This window comes from Leopardus geoffroyi, chromosome D1 (genome assembly GCF_018350155.1).
Source record: "Leopardus geoffroyi isolate Oge1 chromosome D1, O.geoffroyi_Oge1_pat1.0, whole genome shotgun sequence".
Classification (NCBI taxonomy): Eukaryota; Metazoa; Chordata; class Mammalia; order Carnivora; family Felidae; genus Leopardus; species Leopardus geoffroyi.
The window spans coordinates 56259793-56280742 of NC_059329.1; the positions used below are offsets into that span (position 1 = coordinate 56259793).

At 37.1% G+C, this 20950-nt stretch overlaps 1 protein-coding gene across 4 annotated transcripts in view; it reads right to left on the bottom strand.

Moving 5' to 3' along the window:
* The window catches only part of UVRAG (UV radiation resistance associated), a 297841-nt gene that overhangs the window by 217033 nt on the left and 59858 nt on the right, over positions 1 to 20950 (bottom strand). For all 4 annotated transcript variants that reach the window (XM_045483965.1, XM_045483963.1, XM_045483962.1 and 1 more), the window contains exons 5-6: positions 16167 to 16241; positions 1024 to 1109 (exon numbers count right to left, since the gene is read on the bottom strand). In XM_045483965.1, the coding sequence (XP_045339921.1) occupies positions 1024 to 1109; positions 16167 to 16241 (161 nt within the window). The remainder of the gene's footprint in view (positions 1 to 1023; positions 1110 to 16166; positions 16242 to 20950) is intronic.

Genomic DNA, 20950 nt, shown 5'->3' on the forward strand with positions numbered 1-20950 from the left:
CAGTTACCAATCCTGTCCATTCTCTTACATATCCTAAGAAGTCAAAGGGGAAGTACTTTCCAGATAAGAATCAAAAGTCATCAAATGTCTGTGGTCACTATAGTTGAAATCATGGTCTCTTAAGAGCAATTTACACAGGCATGTGACCAAACTTTATCATCATGTATAATAAGATTCAAGATTTGCAAAGGAAAGGCCCATTCCATAATGTTTATAAAATAAACAATCATCCAATTGGACAAGAGTCCAACCATCCTTCTGGACTCTTCCTCTAGTAGATATATTGAGGATGTCTAATGGTCTGAAATTTATGATGTGTTATGTAAACATTAGAAAATTGCTGCCAAAATCAAATTTCAATGAACCATCTGTCTAAGTAGGGTGAACATAGGCTGAATGTCACTGTTACCTTTATTTTGAACTGCATTTATTTTGGTTGCCTGCCTCCTGGGAAAATGTCCTTGATGATCTACCACTTTGAAAATTAAAAACAAATTTAGAAAATTTTCAAAATTAAGCCCAGACATTATGAAAATATAGAGTTAAGGCATTTAGTTGAGCCTCTGAGCCTGAGATTCATGCAAAGCTCCTGTGCCTTGCCAAATATGATTCTTTTAAGATGAACAGCAGGTCAAAGCTCTAAGCCATGTCTGGGGCTATTGGAGGGCTTTTTTTAGTAATGTTGTAGTTGTTAAGATTTTGATAAGTCTAAATTCTGTACCTCTGGTTGCTGCTCTTTATAGTACAGAAAACCGGAAAACAGCTCATGTCCCTGTTTTGAGATCACTGGCTTCCAATCATTCTCTCCCACTGTCCAGAGAAAGGAAATGGCTTTCCAAAGGCTTTGAGAAACAGATAAACTTAAATCACTGTAGCTACAAAATTTATGAAGCTCTCACAAAAAAATGCTAAGCCTGAATAACAACTTCTAAAGCTCCCATACATTTCCTCACACAGAAATGTCACAAACTCAAAATGAGGAACATTCTTTAGAAAATGCAGGCAGTTTGAGAAGTTTCTTACCGCAGCAAAGAGAAGACATCATAAGAATTGCGAACACAGTTCTGATCCACCTGAAGAAGAATATTCTTCTGAGCAATTGAATATCCCTGAAAGACATTAATCAACAAATTAATGAAAGTAAAACAATAAAATATGTGTAAAAATTAATGTCTGTCTTCTAAAAATTATGATTTAGAAACACCTCAGTAAATTCAAATTGTTATTTCAAAAAGTACAATTCCCATACTTAAAAGGTAAGTGAATTTAAAATAAGTATCTTCTAGTATTTTCCCACAGAAGTCATATTTCACATTAGATTGTCGTGAACTTCCCAGGGAAGTCCCAGAAGTCTTTTTAACATATTATGTGACTGAAGAAGAGTATTAACAATAATATTTCAAGTAATGTGTAGCCATCATATATAATGTTTTTATGGAGGAAAAAGCCATTCCAAGTTCTAATTAGGAACACCAGAAACATTTCTACTTAGTGAAATAAAGGTGGTAGAAGAAAGGATGATTTCTAAAGAGAACACAGCAAAATTCCATAAGAAGAACAGAACAGGTACCTGTCACTTAAGAAATGCAAAGTAAATAGTAGTCAAGAAAAAGACTCTGCACCCAGACAACCTGGATTATAATTTAAGCCCTTAATACAGCAGCTCTGTAATCTTGAGCAAGGCACCTTAACTCTCTTAGTTTAACTTTGGTTTGTTTCTTCATTCATAGAAATTCTTCATTCATGGAAATGATAACATTATCTACCTCACCAACTCCTGTGGAAATTAAAAAAGTTAGTATTTGTAAAGTGAAAAGTACGTAATAAGTACTATATAAATGTTTGCTACAATGCTAATATAAGCATTTTTTTAAAGTTACATTGCCAGAGACAGTAGAAGGTTATTAGGAGAATATGAACACCTTTATGCTAACAAATTTGACAACTCAGATGAATCAGATACCCTCTAGAAAAAATCAACATGCCAAAATGGAAATGAAACATCTGAACAATCCTGTATCTATTTTTTAAGTGAATAAATAATTGAAAAGCTTCCCACAAAAAAAGAAATCTAGGTACAAAAGGTTTCATTGATGAATTCTATCAAACATTTAAGAAATAACATCAATTTGGGGCTCCTGGGTGGCTCAGTCAGTTAAGCGTCTGACTCTTGGTTTTGGCTCAGATCATGATCTCAACAGTTCAAGAGTTAATGAGTTTGAGCCCTGTGTCAGGCTCCACAGGGAGTGTGGGGCCTGCATGGAATTTTCTCTCTCTCTCTCTCTCTCTCTCTCTCTTTCTCACTCACTCACATGTATTCTCTCTCTTTCTCAAAATAAATAAAAGAAATAACACCAACTTAACAAAAAATTAAAATAAAATAAAATAAAACACAGGAAAAGAGAACAATTTCCAACTTACAAGACCAGCATTACTGATACTAAAACTTGACAAAAACACATACACACACAATTATAGACCAATATCCCTCATGAACACAGACACAGAAATCCTTAGCAAAATATTAGCAAATTAAACCGATAATATAAAAATAAAACAATAATATGTCATTATTGACTGAATTTATTCTAAGAATGCAATATTGGTTTAGCACTTAAAAATCAATCAATTAGAAAAATACATGATAGGGGCGCCTGGGTGGCTCAGTCGGTTAAGTATCTGACTTCAGCTCAGGTCAGGATTTCATGGTCATAAGTTCAAGTGCTGTGGTGTGCTCTGTGTTGACAGTTCAGAGCCTGGAGCCTGCTTCTGATTCTGTGTCTCCTTCTCTCTCTGCCCCTCCCCTGTTGGTGCTCTGTCTCTCTCTCTCAAAAAATGAATAAATGTTAAAAAAAAAAAAAAAAAAGAAAAAGAAAAATACATGATACAATTGTAAACCTATCTTGATGGCAAACAATTATAAAGATGTAACTTGTCACAATAACATAAAAGTGGGGGTACAGAGCTATTTGGAAGAAAAGTTTTTGTGTAATATTAAAACTAAATTGGTATTAATTTGAACTATGTGGTCATAAATTAAAATCCTGATTGTAATCCCCAGGGCAACCACTAGAAAATAACTAAAAGATACATTGTCTGAGAAATTGGAAAGAAATAAAAATGTTATATGAGAAAACATCTAACACAAAAGAAGGTAGTAATGGAGGAATAGAGAAACAAGATATAGGAAAACAAATAGAAAATCAGAAGTCCTTCTGTCTCTATAATTAATTACGTGTAAATGTATTAAATGCTCCAATTAAAAAGCAGAGATTGGCAGAATGGATTTGGTTTTAATGATCCACAATATGATATCTACAAGAGTTGCACTTCATTTTTTTTCAAGTTTATTTATTTTTATTTTGAGTGAGAAAGTGTGAGCGGAGGAGGGGCAGAGAGAGGGGAGGGAGTGAGAATCCTAAGCAGGTTCTGCACTGTCAGGGCAGAGCCTGATGCGGGCCTTGAACCCAAGAACCATGAGAGCATGACTTGAGCCAAAACCAAGAGTCGGACGCTAGACTGATTAAGCCACCCAGGCGCCCCAACAGGAGTTGCACTTTAGAAACAAAAACACAAATAATAAAAAGGACAGAAAGATATTACATGTAAGCAATAACCAAAAGAGAGCTGGAGTGTCTATACTAATATCAGGCAAATAGACTTTAAGACAAAAAATGTTACAAGAGACAACGACATTGTATAACGAAAAAAGGGTCGGGAAGATGTAATTATAAACATATATGTACCTAACAATATATAATAAAATATATGAAGCAAAAACTGACAAAACTAAGGTGAGAAATAGCTGGAGATGTCAACATCCCACTTTCAACAACAGATAGCACAGCCACACAAAAGATAAACAAGGAAACAGAAGACCTAACAGACATATACAGATTGTTCCACCTAACACAACCATATAGACATTCTTCTCAAGTGCATATGGAACATTCTCCAAGCTAGACCATATGTTCAGCCACAAAACAAGTCTCAGTAAATTATTAAAAACTGAAATCATACAAAGTATCTTATCTGACCACAACGGAATGAAACTAGAAATCAATAACAGAAGGAAATTTGGAAAATCCACAAACTGCAAAGTAAGCAACATACTCTTAAACAACCAGTGGGTCAAAGAACAAATCACAAGGAAAATTATTAAATACTTTGAGATGATTAAAAATGAAAATACAAAATATCAAAATATACAGAATACAGTGAAAAAGTGCTGAGGGAAATTTACAGTGGTGAACATCTACATTTTTTTAAAAAAGTAATAAAGGGCTCAAATCGATAACCTAAACTTCCACCTTAAAAAACTAGGAAAAGAACAAACTAAGCCCAAAATAAGGGAAAAAATAATAAATATTAGACCTGAGATCCAAATAGAGAATACAAAAACAATAGAGAAAATCAGCAAAAGTTAGTTCTTTGAAAAGATCAACAATCGGGGCACCTGGGTGGCGCAGTCGGTTAAGCGTCCGACTTCAGCCAGGTCACGATCTCGCGGTCCCTGAGTTCGAGCCCCGCGTCAGGCTCTGGGCTGATGGCTCGGAGCCTGGAGCCTGTTTCCGATTCTGTGTCTCCCTCTCTCTCTGCCCCTCCCCCGTTCATGCTCTGTCTCTCTCTGTCCCAAAAATAAATAAACGTTGAAAAAAAAAAATTTAAAAAAAAAAAAAAAAAAAAAGAAAAGATCAACAAAATTGACAAACCTCAAGCTTAGACTAAGAGAACAAAAGAAGACTCAAAAGCACACTAAAGTCAGGAATGAAAATGGGAACATTACAAAGCTTATAGAAATAAAAAGTATTACAGAAGATGTGAACAATTGTATGCCAATAAATCAGATAACCTAGATAAAATGGAAATTGCAGAAACACAAAAAGTCCCCAAAATAGCTCAAGAAGAAATAGAAAATCTGAACAAACCTACAACAAGTTGTTAAATTGTTGATTAGCTAAACTACTCCATGGAATTGCTACCTCAGCAACACATTTTGTTTGGTCATTTTGTTTGTGTGGTCAACACATCTTGTTTTGTTTGCAAGGACCTTAAACAGACTCTAGACCTCTAAGGGAAGCACGTGTCCTAACAAGCGGGCCACAGAGACACAAGTAAATGTAAGTTTGCTTACATGAATTAATGACAGGACTTGTGATCAATGGTCTCTCCTGGTTCCCAGTGCCTGTATGCTTTAAGTGTCCCTTACCCATCAGGATAAAAATCTTGATGGAGTTCACAAAAACACTGCTCTTTTTGTTTGAATGGACAAATCTAGCCCCAGCCCAGGAACTCCAAAGCACTCCACCCACAAACCCTACCTAATAAAGGTACTTTAACCCAGGTTCTGCCTCTCTCTGTACTCTGCCTTGACCTCTTGATGTGGCCCCTGACGGCATGTCCTGTAATTCCTCTAGGACCTGTGAGTAAAAAACTTTTCTGTTTCAAAATCTCTTGTGATCTGTTACCAAACCATGGCTCACCAACAAGCACCTTGTGCTCCACCTAATAAATGTTAATTTAATGAAGTCATAACACAATTAAAGAAGTTATGATCAGGAATCATAGAACTCCCAGCAAAGAAAAGCCCAGGACCACATGATTTGACTGGTGAATTCTACCAGTCATTTAAAGAAAAAATAACACTGGAGCAACCTGGGTGGCTCAGTCAATTGAGTGTCCAACTCTTGATGTCAGCTCAGGTCATGGTCCTGTAGTTCATGGGACTAAGCCCTGCATTGGGCTCTGTGCTGATAGCAGAGCCTACTTGTGATTCTCTTCCTGCCCCTCCCACTGCTCGTGTGTGCTCACACTCTCCCGCTTTTTCAAAAATAAATAAAACTGAAAAAAAAATTTTTAATAAAAAAGAACACCAACCCTTCTCAAAGTCTTCCAAAAAATGAAAGAGGAGGAAATACTTTTTACCTCATTCCATGAGGTCAGTACTATCCTGATACCAAAGCCAGATAACAACATCACAAGAAAATTATAGATTAATATCCCTGATGAATGAATATAGATGGAAAAAATTTCAACAAACTACTCACAAAGCTAATCCACCCATATATTAAAAAACTTAAACCATTTAGCCAACAATTCCACTTCTGGATATATACCCAAGAGAACTGAAAGCAAAGACTCAAAAAGGTATTTGTACATCCACAGTCAGAGGAGCATTATTCACAATAGTGAAGGAGTGCAAGCAACTCAAATGTCTATCAACAGATGAATGGATAAACAAAACATGGTACATTCATACAATGGAATATTATTTAGCCTTAAAAAGGAAAGAAATTTTGACTCATGCTATAATATAGATGACCCTTGAGGTGATTTATGTTTCCAGTAAAATAAGCCAATGACTGTATGATTCCATTAATAGATATTTACGGTAGTCAAATTCACAGAAACAGAAAGTAGATGGGTGCGTGCCAGGGGCTTGGAGGAGGGAGAGATGGGGAGTTACTGCTTAACGGGTAATTTTTCCGTTTTACAAGATGAAAAGAGTTCTGGAGATTGATGGTTGCACAACAATGTGAACATTCTTAATGCCACTAAACTATACATTTAAAATGGTTAATATGGTAAATTTAGTATTATGTACATCCCACCACAATTTAAAAATACTTTTTTTCGAAAAGGATTATATACCAGGAACAAGTGAGATTTATCTAAGGTATGTAAGGATGGTTCAATAAATGAAAATCAATGTGATACACCAAGTTACAGGACTCACACTTCCCAATTTTAAGACATGGTACAAAGCAACTACCCTCACTACCAAAATAGTGTGGCACTGGCATAAAGGTAGACATAAAAAGACCAAAGGAACAGAACTGAGAATCCATAAATCACTTCAAACAGCTGTGGTCAACTGATTTTAGACAAAGGACAAAGTGCCAAGCCTCACTGGAAAAAGAATAGTCTTTTGGCGCTGAAACAACTGGATAGCCACGTGCAAAGAGGATGACTTGGACCCATCGTTAACATCATATATAAAAATTAACTCAAAATAGATCAAAGACCTAATTGTAAGAGCTAAAACCATTAAACTATTAGAAGACAACACAGGGTACATCTACATAACCTTAGATTTGACAATGGATTATTCTTACGTATGACACCAAACGCATAACTAACAAATGCAGTAATAGATAAATTGAGCTTCATCAAAATTAGCAACTTTGTGCATCAAAGGACACTATAAGAAAAGTAGAAAACAACCCACAAAATGGGAGAAAATATCTGCAAATCATATCTGATAAGGGTCTCACATCCAAGATACATAAAGAACTCTTAACAACTCAATAGAAAGACCCACAATCCAATTAAAAAATGGCTAAAGGACTTAGAGACATTTCTCCAAAAAAGGTATACAAATAGCCACCAAGAACATGAAAAGATGTTCAACGTTATTAGTCACTTAAGGGGAATCAAAACCACAATGAGATACTACTTCATACCCACTAACATAAGTGAAAACAAACCAACAAATAAACAAGCAAAGTTAAAAAAAAATTTTTTTAAGTAATTTCACTTCCAAAGGGGGCACTAAACCCAAGATCAAGAGTCATGTGCTCTACCAACGGAGCCAGCCAAACACCCCAAAATTTTTCAATTAAAAAAAAGAGGCCCCTTGGTGGCTGTCGGTTAAGCATCCGACTCTTGATTTCGGTTCAGGTTGTGATCTCATGGTTCATGAGCTCAAGTCCCACGTCTGGCTCCGCACTGATAGCTGATAGCACAGAGCCTGCTTGGGATTCTCTCTCCTTCTCTCTCCCTATCTACCTTTACTCTGCTTACATATGTGCATGTTCTCTCTCTCTCTCTCTCTCAAAACAAATAAATAAACTTAAGAAAGAAAAGAAGCGTGGGCAAGGATGTGGAGAAATTAGAGCCCTCCTATATTGCCATATTGCCACTGGGAATGTAAAACGTTGGACACTATAAAAAAGTTTAGCAGTTCCTCAAAAAGTCAAACACAGAATTACCCTATAACCTAGCCAGTCCACTCCTAGGTACATACCTAAAAGAAATGAAAACAGGTCCTCAAATACTTGTATACAAATGTTCATAGCAAAGTGTTCACAATAACCAAAAGGTAGAAACAACCAAAATATCCATCAGTGGATGAATAAACAAATGGGGTGTGTGTGTGTGTGTATGTATATATATATATATATATATATATATATATATATATATAAGGATATTTCTTAGCCATTGAAACGAGAGAAGTATTAACACATGCTACACATCGATGCCCCTCAAAAGCCATAAGGCTAAGTGAAAGCGGCCAGACACATTTTTTTCTCATAAAAAATCATCCACACCCACTAACCTACAACTAAAAGCAATTCACTATAGCAGGAAAGGAGCATTCATATGAAAGCAAGGATCCTGGGTTTTAAGCCACACTGCTTATCATGGAAGTGAGGAAAACAATTTAATTCCTCTAGTCCTCAGTTTCCTTAATTATAAAATGAAATGAAACTACTAGCAATAAAAACAACAATAAAAAATGACAGCAATACACCTAAGAGTAACATTTATGAGCATTTACAGTATGTCAGGCAGTACTGTTTTCCAAGCTAATATTAATAATTTAAATGTGAATATGTTAGGCATTAACATATTTTTCACACAACCCCGTGAAACAGGAACTATTATTATCCCCACTTTAAAGGTGAGGAAACTGAGACGCAAAGAGGATTAAGTAGAAGAGCCATGCAGTCTGGCTCCACAGCCCATTTTCCTAACGACCATGCTACACTTGATCTCTAAGACCTTTCCAGTTCTAAAATTCTGGGTCGATGTACATTTAAGGCAACTTAAGGACACTATTAAACCCTTCTGCTTCAGCCACCACTTAGCAATTAACATTCTTAAAATATGCTAAGAGCCTTGTTCTGAATGACATCTAACTTCACCAGATGTGCGATCCTCACAGACCTCTGATGAAGGATTATAATGGAAAGAAATGGCTCGTTTGTATCTGGTTATCTGTGTGAGATACTGCCAAGTGCCAAAGAGCCCAGAGGAGATTTACATGTCACTCAAAATTCTTCTGAAGCCAGGCCTAACAAAGCTTCTTCAAGGAAGGGAACAGGCACCAGTCTGGGTGAGGGCCTGCCTATTAAATTGTTCAAGAAAATGGATGATTAATGTCACATAGCCAGCGAGCAGGAGTAATTCCAGGCAGATGATCGGGTGTGTTTCTAGATCCGTGGTCAACAAACTTTGTCAACGGCCAGATAGTAAATATTTTAGGCGTTGCAAGCTCCATGTCATCTCTATGGCATATTCTTTGTTTTCTCCTTCGAATTCTTCACAAATGTAAAAACCTCTCTCAGCTCAGAGGCCATACAAAACCATGTGCCAGACTGTAGTTTGCTTACTTCTACAGTGGATCATTGGATAAGTTACCTTTTAAAGTATGTTACTGTACCTTCTGACAGTTTTTAGTAGCTACTACAGTCCCAAGACTATCCTGAACTCTATTAGAATTCTAAGTTATACCGAAATAATCCAGTTGACAGGCTTATGAAGTGTATTATACACACACTTATTTATTTCGGCGTTTACTGCACACCTAATGCAGGGTGTCAGGCGATCACGACCATCCTTATAAAAGGAGATAAGCCAGTACACTATGACGTATACAACCCAGTTAAGGTTCTAAGCGAAGTAAAAACTGCAAAGGTGCCAGAGGAAAGGTTAAACAAGAAATAGCTACAGGAGCTCTGATGTAGTAAAGATTCCATCTAGTAGGAGCAGAAACATCAAAGGCTGCAGGGGCGGCAGTAATTGAGATAGATTAAGAAGTATTAAAAAGCTGAATGGCAGTGAAGGAAAGTCCCACACAGACTGAACACCTTTAGCCAAAGCATGACAGTGGGAAAACATAAGCTGCATTCCGAGAAAATTAAGTAGTGGTCCAATTTGTTCAGCTTCAATGATGTGGAAATTACTTGGAACCCCGGAGAGGAAAATAGTGGGAAACAGGGCTAAATAAGTAGGTTGGGAGGGTCAGAGCAGAGAAAGCCTTGAATGCCATGCTAAAAAGTGAAGACAGTCTCCAGGCAGTAAGGACTCAGGAAAGGTTTCTGACAGTGTAGCACAATGATCAGAGGTGCGTTTAAGGAAGGTTACTCTGGTAATGACAAATATGATGCGCTGGAGAAGGCATAATGTCCAAACCCCAGTTACGAGGCCCAATCCACACATATGAGAGCTCAAACCATAAGAGAGAGAAGATAAAAGCACAGATAGAACTAAAAGCACTATCCATACCACTGACTGGATCTGGGCTGACGGAGAGACGGAAAGCAGGTCAGAGGTTTAGAAACATCTAGCAGACAATGAGAAGTCACTCTATAAAGCCTTTAAGCAAAGGAATAAAAAATGAAAGCATGCCTTAGGAAGATTAATCAGGCAGTGGTGAATAAGGCCGAGTGGATATAAAGAGACCAGAGGTCAGAGGTCACCGGGGAACTACTACAGTAACCCAGCCTTATGGCGGTGCCAGTCTGAGCTTGGATCATGCATGGCAATGGAGCTGGAAAAGCAGCCACGGACAGGAGTTATTTCAAAGGACTCAAAAGAGTCTAGTGGCCAACGGAATACAGTAGATTAAAAAAAAAAACAAAAAACTGCCATACTTGAGGATTGCACAAATGGGAAAATAGTTAATAAAGATGTGGAAAATTGGAAAGGAAAGCAAACCTGGAGAGAATAATGAAGAGTTCTGTTTTAAGTATGATAATTTGCAAATAGCAGGTATCTATGCAAAAATGGTCCGAAACTATTTAAACATAGAGAAATAGAATTGTGAGTGACAAGCCATACAAATGACGACAAGCAACCAGTGTACCCCCTTAGAACGTATAACGATCTGCCACTACAGAAGCCTCATTCATAACAAATATTTACTGGATTACTACTAAATCCCAGGCTAACCACTAAGGATAAATGAGTAATGAAGACAGACACTGCCCCTGCCCTTACGTGCTCTACAGTCTAGTAAGAAAGAGAGATGAGCAAATGGGCAATCAGAAAACAACCAGGTAAGGGTCACTGATGAGGAAACTGAAATGCAAGGTGCTATAGGAGCATAAAGAGAGGTATCCAAACCGGACTTAGGGGTATAACACAGAAAACCTTTCTGTGGCGATGGGTTCTAAGCTATGGGTGGGGTGCTTAAAAATCAGGAACCATTTCACACAGCGAGACCTTTTAAGCCACTAATTACTCTAAAATGATTGAAATAAGAGAGGGACATGACCAGCATTTTAGAAAGATAAATCTGGCTGTAATCCAAGTAGCAGGAATGTAGTTATTTAGCAGACACCATCAGTAGTGATTCAAAAAAGAGAGAGGGGGACCAGGATGACTCCCCTGTTCTGACTTGAGACAGTACATGGAGAGTGGTACCACTCACCAAACCAAGGAACCAAGGAACACAACAGAAGTTTCTCAAGATGGGGAGAGGAACTGAGTCAGTTTGGGACTTGTAGAGTGTATGTGTCTCTGACACATCCAAGCCATTTGACACAAGGCTAGATTTATGGAAACACAGACTGGAGATGTGGGCTTGAGAGGATCTGAATCCAAATACGACATGTTCATAAGATGACAAAAGGCCCAAGTGGAAGCCTGAGGACAATAACTTAAAGGCCTCCACCAAAAGCCTTCCCCAGCAGAACCAACAGCATTCTATATGTTATTCTTAAAACTGTGAGCTTTGCACATAGTCCTTTTTCTGCTTACTTAGTTAGAATAAGAAATTATGATTGGCAAGGGGGAAAAAAAGCAATGGCTCATTCTGCTACTTGAGCGTATTTTCAGATGCAACGGGTATTTGCAAAATATAGTATTTATTTGTACAACCTCTCTTAAAATAGCTACCTGATGAATCAACAGACAGCCTGTGTTCCTATGTGTTTATGTTCATTTGGACATTAATACGCTTTTAATTGTCAGCCAAGCTTAAACTGACAAAAATTGTGCAAGTATCTCTGTCAAGCACCTTCAAGCCTCGGGTACCTTCTACCTCTGGGCTCTGACGAAGCCCAGAAGCTGAGCTTTTAAGAAGGAAAGGCAATGGGGCGCCAGGGCGGCTCAGTCAGTGGAGCTTGAGCGTCCGACTTTGGCTCAGGTCATGATCTCACGGTTTGTGAGTTCGAGCCCCACGTCGGGCTCTGTGCTGACAGCTCAGAGCCTGGAGCCTGCTCCGGATTCTGTGTCTCTCTCTCTCTCTCTCTCTCTCTCTCTCTCTCCCCCTCCTCCACGCATGCTCTGTCTCTCTCTGTCTCAAAAATAAACATTTTTAAAAAATAAAAAAAAATTAAAAAAAAAAAAGGAAAGGCAAGACCTCTTCTGAGACACTAAACCAGAACTGAATATATGTACTCCCCCGGATCTGGTCTAAGGTTTGAGACCACAGAGGATGTGGTCCCTCAAAATACGAGAAGTAATGAGAAATAAGAAGAGTACTGTTAAGCAAAGGTATACAGATCCTGAAACTAAAATCAATCCCTTCGCATCAATAGGGTAAAGAGATTCTTGTTCTTATTTTAGTGGCTTAAACAACCCTCAAAAAAGCATTACAGTCATAGTCCACACTCCACATATGAAGTGGACTAAATGCTATTAATGCTACTTCATGACAAGAGGACTGAAAGTGCGCTGCTGATGTAACCCAGGAGTATATTTCAGACAAGGGATAGGAACCATATGATCCTAGGAGACTTTGTACACTCACAGAAAAATATTTACCAAGCAAAGTCTACACTAAGTCCTGAGACTAAAAAAAGTGAGTAAAACACAACTTCAGTCAAAAGGAGCTTATGCCCGAAGAGGAGAAAAGATGCACACACAAATTACCGTAACTGTTACGGGACTAGAGAAGGCAGCAGTGGAATCCTGTTAAAGAGCATTAGCTGAGAGAGGGAGAGGGGGAAAAAAAGGATTCCCAGCTTTATAGAACAGTTTAAACTGAAACTGACGATCAGAGGGGGGGATAAAAGGTCAAGAATGCCCTCACTACAAATCCAAGAGAGAAGAGTAAAAACAAGTTTTCAAAATTTTAAACAAAACCAAATTTTAAACTCTCTGAATCCCCCCAGCGAGGACAAGTCTGGAGTTCTGTTTCTGTTTACTTTTCAAGAATCTAAAACATCTATACAAAGAACCATGCCTGGCTTTGAATTTTCCAGTATTAAAATACTGAAAAGCTCAAAAATTGTGCTAAGAAGACAAGATCCTCCAAATGCGTAACAGGAAATATGGCATTTTCCCAGATTATTTTCTGGCTTCGGTGAAGAGAGAGAATGGGGACCACACTGCAGCAGCAGGATTTATAAATATGAATTACAGGATAAGATGATTTTCCAAACATCTGTCAAAAGTTCATTTGATCCACGGGAAAAGGGGAAAAAAAGACTCAAGAGAAGCCAAATATAGTGACTAATATGTGGACCTTTTATAGACTTCAGCGGGTTGATGGCCTCATGGGCATCACATGCCCACTCAACAATAATAAACATACAAAGCCTACACAATAATGCACTTCATACCATCCAGAGCACTTTCCCATGTACCCGCTCATTTGACTCTCACAATGCACATAGCGGATACCTCTGGTTAAATGTAAAGACAGAGAGCCCTGGTATTTTAACATGCTATACATAGTGGGAAGATGTAGAGATGCCAGGTAGCCTCGTGGTTAAAAGAAAACCACTGTTCTGCCGCTTCCTACTTATATAGTCTTGGGTTAGTAGTTTCATGTTTTCTTCTAGGGTACTTTACGTATAAAATGAGTAATAACTACCTCATGGAGTTATTACCCAAGATTAAATAAAAACAAGTATGATAGCTAGTATAGTGTCTGACATATAATAGGTACTCCTTAAATGAAAACTAGCAATGGTAGTTTTCAAAAGCTCTATAAATACCTGGTGCAACGCTGTTACTAGGAGAGCACTTTTCCCCTGCATTTAAACTGCGCTCAGATACCTAGATGTTTTATAACAAAGCAGGCAGCTGTTGGAAACAGCCCCTGAAGGTTTATTCGCTCTTTGTTTCTTGTATGTTGTAATGGGGGGGGGGGGGGGGGGAGCACAGCACAAGGAAAGTTGACTAAAGTATGTGTAGAAATAAGCTATTTTTATAGTTTTCCAACTTTTGCTTGATGATGTACTGAAAGACCTGGACAAAATTATACCATATCCCTTTCCCTGTTGTTAAAACATAGGCTATTTGGGACCCTTAATCCCTACTTCTGAACATTCTGCTTATGTATTGTGTGGGACGTGCTTTGGAAACAAGTTAGTGTCCATTAATTTGACTAGCAAGAGGAAATAGCCACCTTTTTACTTTCTCAGTTCTATGAAGTGAACTAAACGGAGGTCTCTTAACTGGGATTAGAATTCAGGTTTTCTACTTTTCAAAACTATCATGTCTTGAAAAATATAAAATTAGGACTTTTCATTTGTACAGGTCTCAAAACAGACCCTGAAACTTGCTATTGTCCCTAAATCTTCAATCTAGGCTTGACTATGTACGTCAGGTGATCAAGTCATGTGACTGTGTTTGTGAAATTAATCACCAAATTGCTATTTTCATCTCCTGAGAATTTCATTCCAAAAAGATTTGGTCCTTTTTACTGGATTCCACTCCTGCTCTGTTTTTCCCCCCATTACAATGAGAAAGCACTGCCATCTACTGGACTCTGAAGATATTGCTGCTATAGCTTTTAGTCCGAGAGAATTCTTACAATTCTACTGCTTTTTTGCACTTTGTCAATAATATAGCAGTTAGAATTATTTTGACAGTATGAGTCACATAAAAATAAAATTCCAGGAGTCGGGGGTCAGGGTAAAGTAGGATAGGAGACAGAAATAATACCACCACCACCACCACCCCACTCCCCCCCCCGCCCCCCGCCCCATTATTGCTGATAGTCCTAAATACAACATGCATTCACCTACATTCATTAACAAATTTCTACTGAGCACCTACTATACTATACCCCAGGTACTGGGCAAGGGACACAATGTTAACACGATAGGATTAGAGAGGTAATCTCCCTTATCATATGATAGAGTTTAGCACCTAGTGGGTAGTTTCCATTTATTATTGAATTCTATTCATGTGCCAGGCTCATAATGTTCACGACCACCTTTCATCCCCCAAACAATTTATGATGAGGTAGAAATTGTTACCTCCATTTACAGAGGAGAAAATAAACTCAGAGGTGACTCAATTTGCCCAAGATCTCTCTCGTAGGTAAGTTAAACTAGGCATTAAACTCACATCAATCTGACTCCAAAACCTGTATTCTTAACCACCAGATTACACTCATCCAGGTAGCTGTCAGCATCCTCCCCAAAACAAAAGGAGCTGACAAAAGGAAATTTAGGCAAAGACGGTCTTACATGTCTATGTTAAAGGCAAAACTCCTAAACTGAGAACTGAAGGTTTCCAGCTTATTGGAGAAGGAGCTGACCCAACAGCCTCTTATTCCCCCTGCTCCCCTAACTGCCGTTCTGGCAGTTAAATCCATCTAGAAAACATCTCTTCAAGCCATCTAGCCTTATTCACCAACTTCCATCCGCTCCAACTTCAAGCTACAACAGTGTTCCTCTCTGGTTCTCCATAGTCCCCAAACATTAAAAAGGGCACCTCTACCTAAGGTGCTCTTCAAATTACTTATATTCTGCTCTAATTCACCTGTGTCATCTGCAAGACCCAAATAACTGACACCAAAAACAATTTTTCAAACTAATCCCTAAGATTTTCTGGTGTGTCCAATAGTTTCCAAACACACTCCTGGTAGTGAGACCGAACTGACTAATCCGTAATAAAATCGTATTGCACTTCATCAAAAGTCACCATTCTGTTTTGACCCTCCAAAGAATTATGTAGAATAAGAGCAAACAGCCCAGATCTTCTTTTAGGAAAGTCAATAATCTAGATTTAGAAAAGATGAATTGGGGTGGTTACAAAACAAGTTTCCACTTTAGAAAGCATTTTACCTTAAGCCACACTAAACAAACTTATGATGATACTTAAAACAAGCTTCTATTTACACAGTGCTTTTTACACTATGTGTCAAGGCACAGCTGGACTAAACAAAACTCACAGAATTAAGAAAACCCTCTTACCTTGTGTTCAAATGGAGCACCATAGTAGCCATCGTTCAGCCCAAAAATTATTTCATTCTGGTTGCGGGCATGAATCTATAAAAGAAGAAAAACACCCTATCAGTTCTTCTCATTCCAATTAAGTTTTAATACGATTGGAGCATGACAGTTAAAACGGGACCTACTTCAATGCTGAAAAACAGGCTGACTAATCTAACAAGCCAGCAGAAAACAAATCACTTATCCTAAGACCAGAGAATCTATTGACAGCTTCTTGCTTTAGTCAAAGGGCTCACAAAATCATCACATGAGATAACAGGCATCATCATTCACATATATTTTCCACAAATACTTCTTGAGATTGCTATGGAAAGGCTAGTTCTAAAACACAAGGGATCCAGAGACATACTGTATATTCTCTGATCTCAAAGAAAACACAATCCTATCCATAAGAGTGCTTTAAAAAACATAAAGTCCTGAGGTGCCTGGGTGGCTCAGTTGATTGTCTGACTTTGGCTCAGGATCTCTCGGTCCGTCAGTTTGAGCCCCACGTCAGGTTCTATGCTGACAGCTCAGGGCCTGGAGCCTGCTTTGAGTTCTGTGTCTCCCTTTCTCTCTGCCCCTCCCCTGCTCGTGCTCTTTCTCTCAAAAGAATAAATAAACGTTAAAACACACACACACAAAGTCCTAGAAAAAAACATACAAGATTAATATTATTTTCTTATTTTCAAAAAGACAGTTTAAAGATAATAATACCTAAGCCGCATCATCACTCTGGACCCTAGTTTCCTCAACTAGAAATGAATGAGTCAGATTATGCTCTGTTATATCACACTTCTGTACCTACCCCCACCTCCTCCGGCTAAATCCAACATATCATCCAAATTTCACTCAAGATGACCAATCAATTTAACCTAACTAACGTTTGTAAAACAATCCGTTCAGTGACAACAGAATACACGTCACATGTATAGGAAACACTCACCAAAAAGAGATCTTATATTCTGGGCCATAAAATAAACCTCACAAAAGCCAAAAGGATTGAAATCATACAAACTATTTTCTCTAAATCTGTCAGAATTCAAGTAGAAATCAAGAAAAGAAGGATATCTGGAAAATCCACAAATGTTTGAAAATTAAACACCATACCTCTAAATAACCCTTGAGTCAAGAAATAAAAGGGAAATTAGAAAATATTTTGAATTGAATGAAAATGAAAATACAACATTGAAGTCTGTGAGTCAGAGTTATTGCAAGGCTTAGAGGAAAATTTATTAAATGCTTACTTTAGAAAAGATAAGTCTCAAAACAGTAATGCAAAATCCTACCTTGAGAAACTAGTAAAGAAGAGCAAAGTAAACCCAAAGCAAGCAAAAGAAAGAAAATTGTAAGTATAAAATGAGAAATCAAGGAAACTGAAAATAACGATAATCAATGAAACTAAATACCAGTTCTTTGAAAAGCTAAGAAAATGGATAACTCTCTAGGCAGAGTGATTAAGAGTAGAAAGAGACAGAAATTACTGATAGCAAGAATGAAAGAGAAAGGATCATTAGACAGCCTATAAGCCTTACGAGAATAGAATAATACTGTGAAAATTTTTATACTAATAAATTTGAAATCTTATGTGAAACTGACAAACTCTTAGGAAAACAAACTATCAAAGCTCACTCAAAAAGAAATAGATAACCTAAAAAGCCCCATATCTAGTTAAGTAATAGAAGTTATACTTTTAAACTTTCCCACAGGGAAATCTTAACACCCAGATGGGTTCACTGAAGAATTCTGTCAAACATCTGTGTAATAATGAATACCAACTTTGTTACACAAATCCTTCCAGAAAACAGAAAACTAAACACTTCCCAATCTATTTTACAAGACTAGCATTACTCTCATACTAAACCAGAAAAGAACAATGCAAGAAAAGTACAGACCAATATCCCCCATGGACACCGATGAAAGAAGTCTTACCAAAATATTAGCAAATATAATCCATTATGAAAGGAAATTTCCTGAACCTGATAAAGTGTTTACAAAATTTACAGCTAATATTATACTTAATAATGAAGGACTGAATACTTTTAATCAACATCAGTAACAAAACAAGGATGTCCACTCTACTCACTTCTATTCAACATTACATTGTACTGAAGTCTGAACCAATGAAATAAGACAAGAAAAAGAGAAAAAATACATACCCATTAAGAAGAAATCAAACAATGTGTGCACAGATATGACTGCCTATATAGGAATTTATAAAAGGAATCTACCAAAAAACTACTAGACCTAATAAATGCATTTAGCAAGTCAGAGAATACATGCTCCACACAGAAATGTTTGTATATATTAGCAACAATAGTTGCAAATAGGAATAGTTTTTTAAAGGAACAGCATCTAAACTAGCATTAAAAAACATGGAATCCACAGGTACAAATCTATCAAAATATGTGCAAGATCTGTATACTGAAAACTACAAGATGCTGATGAGTGAAATAAGATTTTCACAAATGCAGGGATACCATGTCCATAGATTGAAACACTCGATACTATTAAGATGTGAATTCTTCCCAAATTTTCTTAGATTTTTGTAGAATTGACAAATTAGTCCTAAAATATATATGTAAAAGCAAAAGATCTAGAATAGCCAGAACAACTCTGAAAAAAAGATCAAAGTTGGAGGATGCATATTACCTGAATTCATGATGTATAAAACTACACTAGTCAAGATCATGTAGTATTGGCATAAAAACAGACATGCAGATCAATAAAATACAATACAGTCCAGAAACAGACCCATACAAATGATTTTAACCAATTCATTTCAACAAAGATAGCAAGGTAATTCAATAAGAGCTCTTACAACAGAGTACAGGAACAAGTGTTCATCTATCTGCAAAGCAACGAACCTTACACTTTAAATAAAAGTGAATTCAAAATGATCATAGGCATAAACATAAAACCTAAGACTGTAAAACTTCTAGAGAAAAAACTCCATAGGACAAATCTTTGTGACCTTGAATTAGGCGAAGATGTCTTAGATAAAACACAAAAAGGATGAAACATTAAAGTAAAAGCTAATATAGCAGACTTCATCAACATTTATAAGCTTCTGTTCTTTGAATGGCACTTAAAAAAATGAAAAGCCACAGACTGGCAGAAAATAATTGGAAAATACAGATCTTATAAAGAACTGACTCATATCCAGAATACATACAGAAATTCTACTCAATGAGAATTCAAACAACCAAATAAAAAGTGGGCAAAAACCTAAATATTTTACAAAAAAAGGGTAAGAGAAAGAGAGACTGATGACAAACATTTTTTTAACTTCTCAACATAATTTCATCACCAGAGAAATTCAAATTAAAATCACAAGATTCTATACACCCATAACACAGCAGCACAAACAGAAGAAAGAGAAATTAAGAAAACAATCCCATTTACAATTGTACCCAAAAAAATAAGATACCTAGGAATAAACCCAAAAAAGCAGTGAAAGACCTATGTTCTGAAAACAAGAAATTAAAGACAATGCAAAGAAATGGAAACACATTCCAAATTCTACACTCATGGACTAGAAGAACAAATATCGTTAAAATGTCGTACTACTCAGGGGTGCCTGGGTGTCTTAGTCGGTTAAGCGTCCAACTTCAGCTCGGGTCTTGATCTCATGGTTCATGGGTTCAAGCCCCACGTCAGGTTCTGTGCTGACAGCTCAGAGCCTGGAACCCTCTTCAGATTCTATGTCTCCTCTCTCTCTGCCCCTCCCTGGCTCATGCTCTGTCTCTCTCTCTCAAAAATGAATAAACATTTAAAAAAAATTTTTTTAATGTCTTACTAGTCAAAGCAATCTACACATTTAATGTAATGCCTATCAAAATACCAACAGCATTTTTTCACAGAAATAGAATAAACAATTCTAAAATATATATGGAACCACAAAAGACCCTGAATAGTCAAAGCAATGTTGAAAAAGAAAAGCAAAGCTGGAGGCATCACAATTCTAAACTTCAAGTTATATTATAAAGCTGTGGTAATCAAAACAGTATGGTACTGGCATAAAAACAGACACATAGATCAATGCAACATAATATAAAATCCAGAAATAAACCCACAATGATATGGTCAATTAATCTTTGACAAAGCAGAGAAGACTATCCAATGGGAAAAAGACAGTCTCTTTAACAAATGGGTGTTGGGAAAATTGCACAGACACATGCAAAAGAATGAAACTGGACCACTTTCTTACACCATACCCAAAAATAAATTCGAAATGGATTAAAGACCTAAATGTGAGACCTGAAACCATAAAAATCCCAGAAAAGAACACAGGGAATAATTTCTCTGACATTGGCTGTAGCAACATAGGTCCCCTGAGGCAAGGGAAATAAAAGCATAATTAAACTATCAGGACTACATCAAAATAAAAAGCTTCTGCACAGCAAAGGAAACAATCAACAAAACTAAAAGGCAGCCTACTGAATGGGAACAGATATTTGCAAATGATATATCTTATAAGGGTTAATATCCAAGATATATAAAGAATTCATAAAACTCAACACCCAAAAAGCAAATAATCCAATTTAAAAAAGGGCAGATGGCACAAACAGACATTTCTCCAAAAAAGACATTCACAGCCAACAGACACATGGAAAGATGCTCATCATCACTTACCATCAGGGAAATGCAAATCAAAACTATAATGAAATATCACCTCATAACTATCTGAATGGCTAAAATCAACAATACAAGAAACAACAGGTGTTGGCAAGAATGTGAAGAAAAAGAACACTCACGCACTGTTG